Source organism: Vipera berus (assembly GCF_964194415.1).
Source record: "Vipera berus genome assembly, chromosome: 1".
NCBI classification, from domain to species: Eukaryota; Metazoa; Chordata; class Lepidosauria; order Squamata; family Viperidae; genus Vipera; species Vipera berus.
In genome coordinates, this window is record NC_138202.1 from 336,129,140 (window position 1) to 336,141,241 (window position 12,102).

The 12,102-nt window shown below is 41.6% G+C and overlaps 1 protein-coding gene across 1 annotated transcript in view; it reads left to right on the top strand.

Annotated features, from left to right (window-relative positions):
- Nucleotides 1–225: 225 nt before the first annotated feature.
- EFR3B (EFR3 homolog B) overlaps nucleotides 226–12,102 on the top strand; it is a 103,866-nt gene continuing 91,989 nt past the window's right edge. Inside the window, exon 1 of the mRNA XM_081346344.1 lies at nucleotides 226–487. Coding sequence (XP_081202470.1) covers nucleotides 481–487 — 7 coding nt within the window. The 5' untranslated portion in view covers nucleotides 226–480. The remainder of the gene's footprint in view (nucleotides 488–12,102) is intronic.

Sequence of the window (12,102 nt, forward strand, 5' to 3'; positions counted from 1 at the left end):
TTCTTCCCATGCCGGCACCAACCAAACCTTTTGGACTACCAATACCGTGACCCCTTACCATGGTACACAGAAGGCTCCCCTCGCCACAACACCACAGCAAAAACATCCTGTGCATTATGAGAACAACGAGTTGGTGCAACAAGCGTTTCGGATGCGCCCCTCCTCCCTCCCGGATGTCCGCGGGGGCGTGTCCACCGGAAAAGGGACCGCCTCCTGCCGGTCGCCACCCTATCCCTCGCTCATGCGCAAAGCGAGCATCGGCCGCCGCCTGCGAAGGGGCCGCTATTGTGCCGCCGCCGCCGCCGCCGCCTGCGTGTGCTTTGTCGCTTCATTCATGCTCCCTCCTGGTTCCGCCCACTCCTGGCTGCGCCGCGAAGGCTGAATGAACGCCAGAGGCGCCGCAGAGGCAGAGCGAGCGAACGAGCGCCGCGGAGCTGGAGTTTGGAGAGCGGGCCGGCGGCCGGCGGGGTCAGCTGAGCCATGTACGGTAAGAGAGGACGGGCGTCCGTTTTCTTTCGCTTTTCTTTTCCCTAGAACTGGCTGCTTGGTTTTCCCGGCTGGATCCGCTGGCAGGTTTCTTCCCTCCCCTTTTTAAAGCTCTTGCCATTGGAGCCGCGCAGGTCCGTTCCGTTCTCCCCAGCCCCCCCTCCCTTCCCCGTTTCCTTCCCGGTCGGAGGCATTCAGACGCTCTCTTCTGCACGGTGTTTTCCGAGAGCCACTTGCTCCGGAGAACCTCCTCGTGCCTGGAGATTTCCCTTCCCCGCCTGACGCTTTCCTTGACGAGCTGTCTCTCCAGGGAGCCCGCGAGAGCGGGGTTCTCTCCCGGCTCTCCGTGCATCCGTGGAAGGGGGAGCGTGGTTAGGAGTTGTTTTTACCGGCAGCCGACTTTTCTCCTGGGGTTTGCGGGCACGGGCTTGTTCGGGAAACGAGTCGAGTGATGTTTCAGGAGCCAAGTTCATCTTTTTTCTAAATTGCAGCGGGCTGCTTTGGAAAATCGTCCCTTCCTATTTCTGAGAGCCGGCCAGACAATTAAGAGTACTTTCTTTCTTATTCCAGCAAAGGCCAAAAGGTCAGAGATGCGGTTGGAAACTGAACACTGTTTGGGAGGCTGGGGGGGGGGAATAGCGTTTGCCTCTCCCCTATGGTTTTTTAAAAAAGTAAACATCGGTCTAAAACAGCGTTTCCCAACCTTTAGGAACTTGAAGATGCGTGGACTTCAACTCCCAGAATTCCCCAGCCAGCTATGCTGGCTGGGGAATTCTGGGAGTTGAAGTCCACGCATCTTCAAGTTCCTAAGGTTGGGAAACGCTGGTCTAAAAGATATACGTGGGTGGAACGGCTTCTTAATTGAGATGTCATGTGTTGGACATTACTGTCTGGGGAGCTGTCCTTTATGATAGCCCTCTCAGCATAAAGATCGCCACCTTGACAAAGTTCTCTGTCAGGAGGTGTTTTTGTTTGTTTTGCTAGCATGTAAGAGAACTCCCTCTTTCAGCCCTGACCATTAACTGTGGAGACAGCTTAGCCACTTCTGGAGAAAGAAATCCTGCGTGAGCAAGGTTAAAAACCCTTTCTCCTCCAAACTGCTTCCTTCCAAGGAAAGAACTACTGTCTGTTTTCTCTCTTTCTCATGCACACATCTAAATCAGAGCTCTCTGACACTTTGGGCCCAAACAGAATAGACAACAAACACACAGAGCTGAGGGGGGGGGGAGATGCAGAGTTCCATCAAAGATTACAGCCTCCCTTTGTAGTCTTCATCCTGTTAACTTGCTTCATTGATAGCTAAGCAAACAGCTTGCAGTTTATATGGAATGACTATTGGAGATCTGCGGCAGAGGCAGTGTTTACTCTCCACCCCTCCATCCCACCTGTCCCTTCTACAAGCCATGTGTTATCTAATTCTCCTTGGATCGCTATAGTGCACTGGCTGCAGTTTTACTGGGCAATTGTAGTTGGTGTTTGCAGCTGTCACTGTGTTGGTACAAGGAGGAGAAGTGAACTCAGTACAAAGTTTGAGCACAGGAAAAGTTTGATAACTGCACTTTAGAAGATCCAAGTTGCAGGAGTCCATAGATAAAACACACTGTGAGGAAATGAAGTGGAATGTACCAACCACTGTCCCTCTCCCTGTGATCATACATTCCCTGCATCCTGAACATGCTAGAACTAGTAGCAGGCTCCAAGAATCAGTATAGATCAGGGGTGTCAAACTGCTGGCCCACGGGCCGGATGCACCATACCGAAAGCACGCCCACCCCATTGCCAGTAATAGCAAAAAAGATGTGATACATCACGACACGTCACGTGACATTGTGAGTTTGACACCCCTGGCATAGATGGAGCTGCTCCCTAGCAATGCTTATTCAGTGGCTGCCACTGTTAGATGTGCAGCATCAGGAGTGGGGTGAGTAGTGGAAGGGATTCATTAAGAAGAGTGCCATCTCCATCACCTCAGGCACCAGGCTTTGCTTGGCATGACAAGAACTTCAGTTTAATAGAGCCCAGTTTGAAGGAAGGGGACTCAGTTCGAGGAGTGAAGTATGTACTTTAAGCATCTTCAAAGCTTAACCATTTCCTTCAACCCACTCAGGGGGCTGTGTCCATTCCAGCACTGACTCTGAAGCCAGAAATCAACCCCTGGTTGTGCATCCATGGTGAAAACATATCTAGCTGGGTTCTGCTGAATGAAACTCTTAATGTTTCCTCCTTGCAAACACTGGTCCAGCAGAGTTGTTCTGTGGCGAGTTTCAGTATTGCTCTAAAGTTTGTTTATAATTCTAGAAAGAAAGCCTTAATAGTATTTTGCAGCACAAATAGAACCCCTGTACATTTTAAAATTTAAGCAGTTTGTTTTCATGTGTTATAGATCACTAGCCACTTCGTTTATCTAATACAGTATACCCTACCACCCATGAAATCTTACGTGATAATAAATTGGCTAGTTTTCAAGATCTGCATGATTATATTGCTGTTTTTTCCACAGTAATTCATTTATAACTTTAATTTATATAGTTTGGATTTTGTGGTATGTTTTTATTTAGTGGCTCTTCAGCGACATGAATCAGCAGCTTTAGATAGCTATAGAAAGAAAAATTTCCCTGTCATTGCACAAAAAAATCTTGGCTACTATTTATCATACATTTCTGCATGATAAAAATATAAGGTGGCAAATCTTACCCCCCCAAAATAGGGTTATTTTTTAAATATAACCCAAATCTGATTTTCAATCCAGTTTTATAAGGCAGTGCTTCCCAACTTTTCTGACACCAAGGAACGGTTTTGGAAGAAAAATTGTCTTCCACAGACCGGGGAGGAATGGTTTCATGTGCAACAAATCCTGCGCATGCACAGATGAAGCTTTGCTCACTCACCCGCCATTTGCATGGCCCAGTTCCTAGCAGGCTGTGGACCGGTACCAGTTCATGGCCCAGGGATTGGGGACCCCTGTTATAAGGGATATGAGACAGAAATTCAGCTAAGACAATATGCTAAGATTAACATTTCAGCTTGAGCTTAATTTCATTAACAGAAAGACCCATATAGAAAAAAATAGTCTCTGAAATGTATGCCAGGATTCTCCAAAATCTGGTTTACCTTATAGGTGAGCACTGTACAGATAGATTCTGCTTTCTCTAGAAAAGCTAGAATCATTGGGCACGTATTTATCAAATGCTCTTTGCTGTCCAGATGCCTACAGAGCTCTTAGCTGTTCAGTGAAAGGTACAAATAAAAAAAAATGCATATATGTTTTGTCTGTGACTTGGTGTCTTCTTTCTCTTTGGTTCTTTTCTGACAGTATTCTAAATTTGCATGCATTTTATCTCTTTTTAACCCTATTAAAAGCTCAATAACTTGGCAAGGGTCCCAAGAGACAAATCCTTACACTTACAGGGCTGTTCATGTCAAATAGATCACTAAATCCCTTCCTCTTCCATTAATGTTGATCCTTAATGTTCAACATGCGAGATTTAAAAATGTGACAAGAGATTATTAAATTTGTGTCCATCTGGTTTTTTTGCATCAGCAAGAGTAAAGGACATTTGTGTCATTTCCTGCTCTGGATGGGGTACTTTTCTTGCAGGGTTCCTGCCTGAATCAGGAACCCCAAAAAGAAGAACAGGTGAAGGAACATTGGAATCAAAAAGCATCCGGCTCCAAATTTTCAGAAGTGGTTTGCTGGTACCTGGTACCTTCATTCTTCACTCAGCTTTTCTTTCGGGAGTGAGTGGGTCTAATCAGTTCGTATTGCGTCCATTGTCTTGGGCTTTCCTTAGCAAGATGGGAATTTGATCTGGGTGTTTGTTTCTGAGTGATTCTTGAAGGACCACTGGTTAGTCCTTGCTCTTGTTTTCTTATTCTTCAGAACTAAATATTTACAATATGAATTTTGGGTTGTGCTTCTTGCAGTAGGCAGTTTCACCTATTTGCTACACAGGAGTTTAAACAGTGAAGTTTCTGTGGCCATGATCAGATGGTAAAGTGGGAATTCTGATGTATTTCTAATTCTTAATGATCCTTTGCTGGTGATTCTCCTGAGGAGGTGAAGAAATGGCCGAGGGGAAACCATATAGACGTAGACATGCCCTGTTGCTCACTGTGCTGTGTTTGATAATAGAACTTTAATGTATGATTATCATGAAAACACATGATGCTAATTAATTTTTAGGGAGACAACTGCCTTTCCAGAGAAAGGGTTTTGTATACAACCCATGGAGAATCTTATTTGAAAAGAGAAAGCCTTAGTATCCAAGAAAATAAAAAGGGCTAATTGGCACACATAGCTGTGGGTTTGTCCAATATCAAAAAGTTACATTTCACATGAGCTTGCACAGATGAAGAAAAGCTTTTTATATCTTTTTTATCAATAGGGTCTCCAGCAGATGTTGAGAAAGCATCAAAATAGACACTTGCAGAAGGTGCAAGGAATAAATATGCCTTTTTACTTGTCTTTGATTAATGTGGGTATTTATAGCATTTATGCTTATTTTTCTTCAGGAGTTCAAGGGGGTTTCAAATTTTCTCCTCCAAACAACAACAAATAGGTTGGAATAAGCAATCATGACTGGCTATGAAGTTTATGATCAAGTTACATTTGAACCTGGATTTTTCTGAGCCCTGTTCTGCACCTTAATATTGACACTACCCTTGTTCTTTATCTTTAATTGCATGTTTTTCAACGTTACCTTTAACAGGGACACTGCCTTATCCCTTTGCCTTGAGGCGACTGAGCTTTACAGTAAGAAAAGTACAGCTTTTGATGGATTGCTACTCATCTTGTAGAATTTTTCTCTGTTGCATCAAGACCTTTTTACTTCCTTGTTGATATATTCTTGATTTACTAAGCATTGTATTGTTTACCCAGCTCAATTTACTAGCTGCTGACTTGATTCCTGGATATACAAATTGTTTAAAATAAATTTGGGAACTCTTATAAGAGCTGCATGTTCTTTGCAAAAGATTTTGCACTGAACACAAATACCATTCCCTGATCAGGCTTGCTAGGCCATTATATTATCTGGGAATGTGCCCTTTATTAATCCTCCCTTGAAAACTTTTGATAAAGGTCACATTATAGAGTAAGATGCATGGTAACCTTTTTATGCAAAAGTCCTTGTGCATCATTTATGATTTCTCACTGAGGAACCCAGAGGGTCCCTAGAAGATAGCTTGAAGATACTGAGCTGGGTTGAGTGTCATTCTGTCTATTAATTAAATGCAAGTTTGCACAGCTGAAAGCTGGCTGGTGTTCAGTTATAGATGACTTGGCAGAAGTGTCTGTCCAAGGAAAACAGCCCTGATGGAACATCTCAGTGAGTGCTGCGTCGTAAGATGGAGATGATTAGGAGTGCAGTTGGGACTATGATTTCTTCCCAGGCTCTCTTCTAGGTGGAAGGAGAGTAAGTGCTAGTTGTATCAGGTAGAGACCTTCATAGAAGAGGTGGACAATAAATTAAAGTTTTCTATAATTTGGCCCAAGCTGTATGGAGCAGGAGCTCTCTGAACATATAAAAAGGAGAAATTAGAAAATTCTGTTTTCTTGAAAATGTTGATGTAATCTTCAGGCATAAGTCTCTATGTCTAATGAGGCTAACCAGACTTGGATCAGAAGCAGCTACCTCTGTATTTAATTAACAAATATAATTACAATAGGCCATTAATTTAAGGAACATTTTTTTTACTTTTTGTTCACAATTTTCCTGTTTTGTTTTAATCCGTAACAGTGACGTGAACGAAGAATGATTACCATGCATCCACCATTCTCACAGCTACATGAACTATTTATTAACACTTATTAAGATGGATATGAGGATGGAGGAACACTTTCTTAAGTGGTGGTGCATCTTTGCTGATTTTCTTGCTGCGCTTGAAAACAATGGAGACTAGTTATAAAATAGGACGAAGAGAGAGTTGAAATAATGGTTTAAAGTCCAAAGATACAGTCATGGATACATAAAAGAGAAATATTTCTAGGCCCAAGCCTATATGATTGCCATAAAATGGAACAAGGTTATACATAGGCACAGACTGGGAACTTTGACATTTATCAAATGAGATAAGCACCTTTTATCAATGTATACAGGCAAATATCTCCTTTGCATACAGAAAGCTATATTGTTTCCCACTGACCTCAAATAAAATGAAAGATGGCTGCTTCAGAGGGAGACATTCAAAAATAAGGATATACTCTCTATATCCGTGGTGGCGAACCTATGGCACGGGTGCCACAGGTGGCACGCATGCTGTTGCCCCAGTCCTAGGCCTTCAGCTGGGCTTTATAAAACCTTTTTTGCTTTAGGCCTCCGCCACCGTGTGCAAAAAAAAAAAGGTTCAATCAATCAATTTCAATTTCTCGCGGGGGAAAAAAGTTCTTGCAAAGTTGGAATTGATTGATTGAACTTTTTAGTCCCACCCAGTCTGCCATTACCACTGCAGCCATGCCCACCCAGTTGGCCACACCCACCCAAAGGGCCACACCCACTTGGCACCCGATGATACATAAGTGGGTTTTGGGTTCCAGTTTGGGCACTCCGTCTCTAAAAGGTTTGCCATCACTGCTCTATATGAACAGTATTCTAGTCATTGATTATCATGAGTGGTATTGATAGTTGGATTCTCAGATATTGCCTAATTGCAAAGCTGTCATCCAAGTTGTGGGTAAAATGTTTGATTTTGCTGCATTTTGGGGGCATTTTTCTCTTAAGGCTAATTGACTTCCCACATAAGGTACACGGATAAAACAAATGTGCTCTATTCCGTCCTGAATAATCTCCAGGTCCTTTTACTGGTCCATTAAATCTTGATATCACTTAGCTAGTTGCAGGTTGTTATTTTTATGTTTTGCTCTAAAAGAGCTACAAAAGTTATACCTCAAGCTTTCTGTGAAACTGACACCTAGAACTGTGCAATTCTATAACTTGTTCCAGGCATTCTCAAGGACTGGCTCATCCTATTATGTCTCTTGATCAACTAATTGCAATTATAGTATACAAAATGATGCTGATCTGGACAGACTGGAGATCGTGTCTAAGGTATTTGGGGGCCACGGAGCTTATTCTTAGTGCTTCTTCACATGCAGGAAAAATCCAACTAGCAAGGGAACAGTAAAGAGAGCATGAGTAATAGAGAACAGTTATGCAAATGTTTATCTGCTCTCCATAATTCACTGCCTCCCCCTCTTTGCAATAATTTGAAGGACAGCTTGTCTCATTAGCTAACTAGTAACCTGCAGGTGGGTTGATGAGTGATTTTTCCAGACTTGGGAGGAGAAGGCTGAAGCTACTAGAATTTCTGAGCTTTCATAAGTTCAAAATTTACCTACTATATTAGCTAATATAGTATAGTAAACTATATTAGCTATTCAGAAATTGGCTACTGGGTGGGAGTGAGGAGGGAAAGCTAAGTTAGGGAGGCTGTTTCAGTAGCTGCTGTGGCAGAGAGGAGAATGGCCTAGCCAATTTTACTATCAAGGTTTCTGATATGTGGCTTTTATTTATTTGCTTGCTTGTTTTTCTTAGAGTTTAGAGATATTTTGCAGCCAATGAGAGTTCCAGAAGGGTAGCTGCCATGTTAAATCTGTCACAGAAAAGTAATCTGTGGTTCCTGTGGCTTTCTGAAGATTTCTGGCTTCATAGAGGCATCCATTTTCATGATAAGAGGATGTAGAGGTTTTTTATAGTCTGCCTGACCAAACGGGACATGAAAGTTGATGCCATTCTAATACTTCTAACAATACACGGATACTGAGTGGCAGAAGAATGCAGGACTGATTAAAAATAAAAGTGGGGAGAGAAGAACATGACACTCTGCATTTATATTTTCAAGTCCAGTGTCACTCAGATGTTGGGAATTGGGAATTCAGGGAAGTGTAATCTACATTTTGTCTGCAGCACTTGATTTTGGTTGGTATTCTGTGTATTGGTTTAGAAGTCAATCCACCATGTTGGTGTGTATGCATGCATATTCTTCCTTGGCTTTTTTGAAATAAGTATTGTGCTGTATATGGTTTGTTTGGGTTGGATTTAACATGTGCAAACCCAATCATTTTGGTTTGTAAAGCCACATTTCATGGATGAGCATATTATGTAAACACAGCCAATTGTGGTTTATTCAGCAAAACATAATGGAACACAGTCTTTTACATCTTCAGGTGAGCTAGATCAGTGACAGGCAATCTTTTGGAAGAACTTAATGGAAGAAGTAGTGGGAAAGGTATAACACTGGGGACCAACTTAGATTGGATTTTGTTGTCCTGCATTTTGAAAAGAGGATTTTGGTGTTTCTTGGATTATTAAAAACATGATAAATCTTCTTTTAGGGCTTATAGTACCATTATTTTCAGCCTCAAATGCTGAAAATAATTACAGTGGTTTTCTGCAAATCACAGAGCTTAGGAAAGGGAACAGAAAAGGAACTTGGGAGTTGTCTATCACCTTGAGTTCATAGATTGCTTAGTTATTATTTTTTTGTGATCCCCTTTTTGCTATTATGAATTTATAGTATGATCCCCTCTAATGTTTTATAGCATCTTCTAGCACCATCTACCCGAGAATCTTGTTCTCATTACTGTTATTTTGAGACAAAGAAAGTTGTAAGCAAGAGTCTCATAGCTTTGGGCTAGATTTTTCCTTTGCATCCCTGGGATCTTTCCACAGAACCAAATAATAGGTTGGATCAGACATATCCAGTTAGGTCCGTGGTGGCAAACCTATGGCACGGGTGCCACAGGTGGCACGCAGAGCCCTCTCTGTGGGCACGTGCATCGTCACCCCAGTCCCAGGCCTTCAGCTGGGTTTTATAAAACCTTTTCACTTTAGGCCTCCACCGCCGTGTGCAAAAAAAAAGGTTCAATCAATTTCAACTTCTTGCAGGGAAAAAATATCTTGCAAAGTTGAAATTGATTGACTGAACTTTTTAGTCCCACCCAGTTTTCCATTACCACCACAGCCACGCCCACCCAATGGGCCATGCCCACCCAGCACCCGACGATACATAAGTGGGTTTTGGGTTGCAGTTTGGGCACTCAGTCTCTAAAAGGTTTGCCATCACTGAGTTAGGTGGTAAAGGAAGAGACAAATTCAACATTATTAAAATAAAGAATTTATTTTTATTTTCTTCCATAAGCCTGTACAGAAATGCTGCATTAGTAGTGGGGTTCCCTTGCTGTTTTTCTCCCATCCTGCACCGTGGTGTCAAAGCATGTCATTTTGGACATGACCATATGTTGAACAACTGCTACCGATCAAAGAAGATTTATTTTAAACCAGATGGGCAAAGACTATGACCTAATAATAAACCAGATGGGCAAAGTATGACCTAACCTCCTTGTGTCCTTGTAGCAAACATAATGTAGTGCACAGTAAAGTTCTCAAATTTATTTACATATTGCTGCTTCCATTCCAAAGGTTGGTTAGTACCAAATCTAGTAGAATAGGCACAGGAAAAATAATAAGATAGGAGTGTGGAAAATAAATTGCATTTTCTTTAGTAGAATGTGTAAAATGCAGGGTATGCTAATTTATTTTTCCCCTTGTGCCTGAAATAAAAAGGATAAAAAATTGACTGGGTTGTCTAGTGAATGGTATCTGGCAATACCTACCTTTCAAGTTCCTTTGCAACTTAAATGGCAATGGGCAGTAGAGAAGGAGGTTCCTTGACCACAAATAAAATGGATGAAGAATCACATGTTACTAGGAGTTTCAGATACAATAACATTTTAAGGGTGTAAAGCTCGATGCCAGCACTTTGAATTTGCCAGAGAAACAAACTCCTTTCGGATATGCCAAAATGGATGATTAATTTATGACCTTCCAAAAGATTTGCAGACTAAATAATGGCCCCCAATCCACGGAAGGCAACTTTTGCCAGCTTGCTTGGCTATGTGATGATCTCAGGGGGAAAGAAAAATTACTAAACTCCCTCTGCCATAGAAGGAAATAGGAAATAGAAGAACAATTCTTAGAAGGAAACACCTGAATCACTGAAAGTGCTTCTTATGTATGTTGACTTGAAAACTGTTTAAAAGATAGAACCTACTTAGATCTTGAGTCAGCAAAACAGGAAGCAGTTCAAGCTCATCTCTGTAGTTATGATCCCAAAAAAGGTAAAATCTCAAGACAGACTGGACTCTGGATGACTTCATGGAGAAGTCAGCTCAATCTTCTTGGCAGCAACATGGAAGTGATTTGTTATTGTTTACTTCCAAGATGTTATTTTTTAAAAAAAAAGTTTCTGGTTTGTCCTATAGTACTGGAATTTCCTGATGTTTTCCCATCAAAATGCTCACAGGTCAGATCCTGCTTTTAGCTTTTTAAATCAACCAAAACTATAGAGATTCACAGCAAGATGTTTTATGCCAGATCACTTTACTGTCCATTTAGTTTAATGTTATTTGCTTCAGTTGGCAGCAGCTCTCCAAGGTCTCACTGAGAAGAGGGGTCTTTCTAATTCCTTGACATGTGCTTTTTTCTCATTTTTTTTAAGGGATCACCAAGAATGATGTTTTCATTTGTTTGTTTATCATTTTGGAGGACCACCCATCTCCCTCATGTTTCCTCATCTGCCTACCTGAGCACATGTGTATCTTCATACACACTAAAATACATTGACAATAAGTGGATCAGGTCATTCTCAGACTCTTCCAGTCTAGTAAAATAACATCAGGATACTTAGATAACCCAAGGGGTTGGGTTTTTTTTTTATTTCTCTGCACTGATTCTTGTCTGGATCAATTGACTGTTACACTCCAAGGTTGATAAAAGTTCTCTGCAGGTCGAGTGCTCCTATTTAGCAACAGCACAGGGGAATAAAAGATGGAGGGAAACCGAAATCTTGATCCATTTAAATTCTTCATCAACTTAACAGTTTGCTGTTCATTGTGCTGCCTAGCAAGATGAAGGCTTTATGTACTAACAGCAGTGCATTGGGGGCATTTTTTCAGGGATTACCAGGAGAACCGTTGCCCCAACAGTCCTGTGTCACTCTCAGCTATGTTCAAGTTGGCAGTGGTTTTCTTATGGTCTTGTTCTTGAAGACAGTTGGAAAGAGAGCAAGGGAAAACCAACTGAATTTGGCTGCTGAAAAATGGCAATTGTTGAGCCTCTCATTTCAGAAAAGAACATTTTGTTCTCCAGTTTTGGTGTCCTAGTTCTCTAGACACAATATTGTAATAATTGGTAAAAATGCTATACTTTCTAAATTGTCAGTTCCATTTTCTGTTTATCCTATCTTGACAATTCCTTCTTGGCTGGAATCTTCTATGGATATTTTTTTTAAGAATTCAGTCCTGCCAATGAACCGTTTTTATGGCTTTAAAGGCAGTTGGCAAACCTTGTGGCTGAACCATACTCTCAACATTGCTTAGCTCATATACGAAGTTTGGGGTGGGCAGTATAGACCCATAAATACCAGTATGCCTGTGACCACACTCTCCATGCCTGTCAGATCCCTTGTCTGATTTCTCCTAATTTTTAAAGCAAGAGGAAAATGACCATGTTAGAAAACCAAGTGGAAATGCCATCTGCATGTACTGGAATATTGCCAGACATCACATAAACTTGATAGGGTTGCCTTAAAAATAAAAATGTTATGTACCTGCAACTT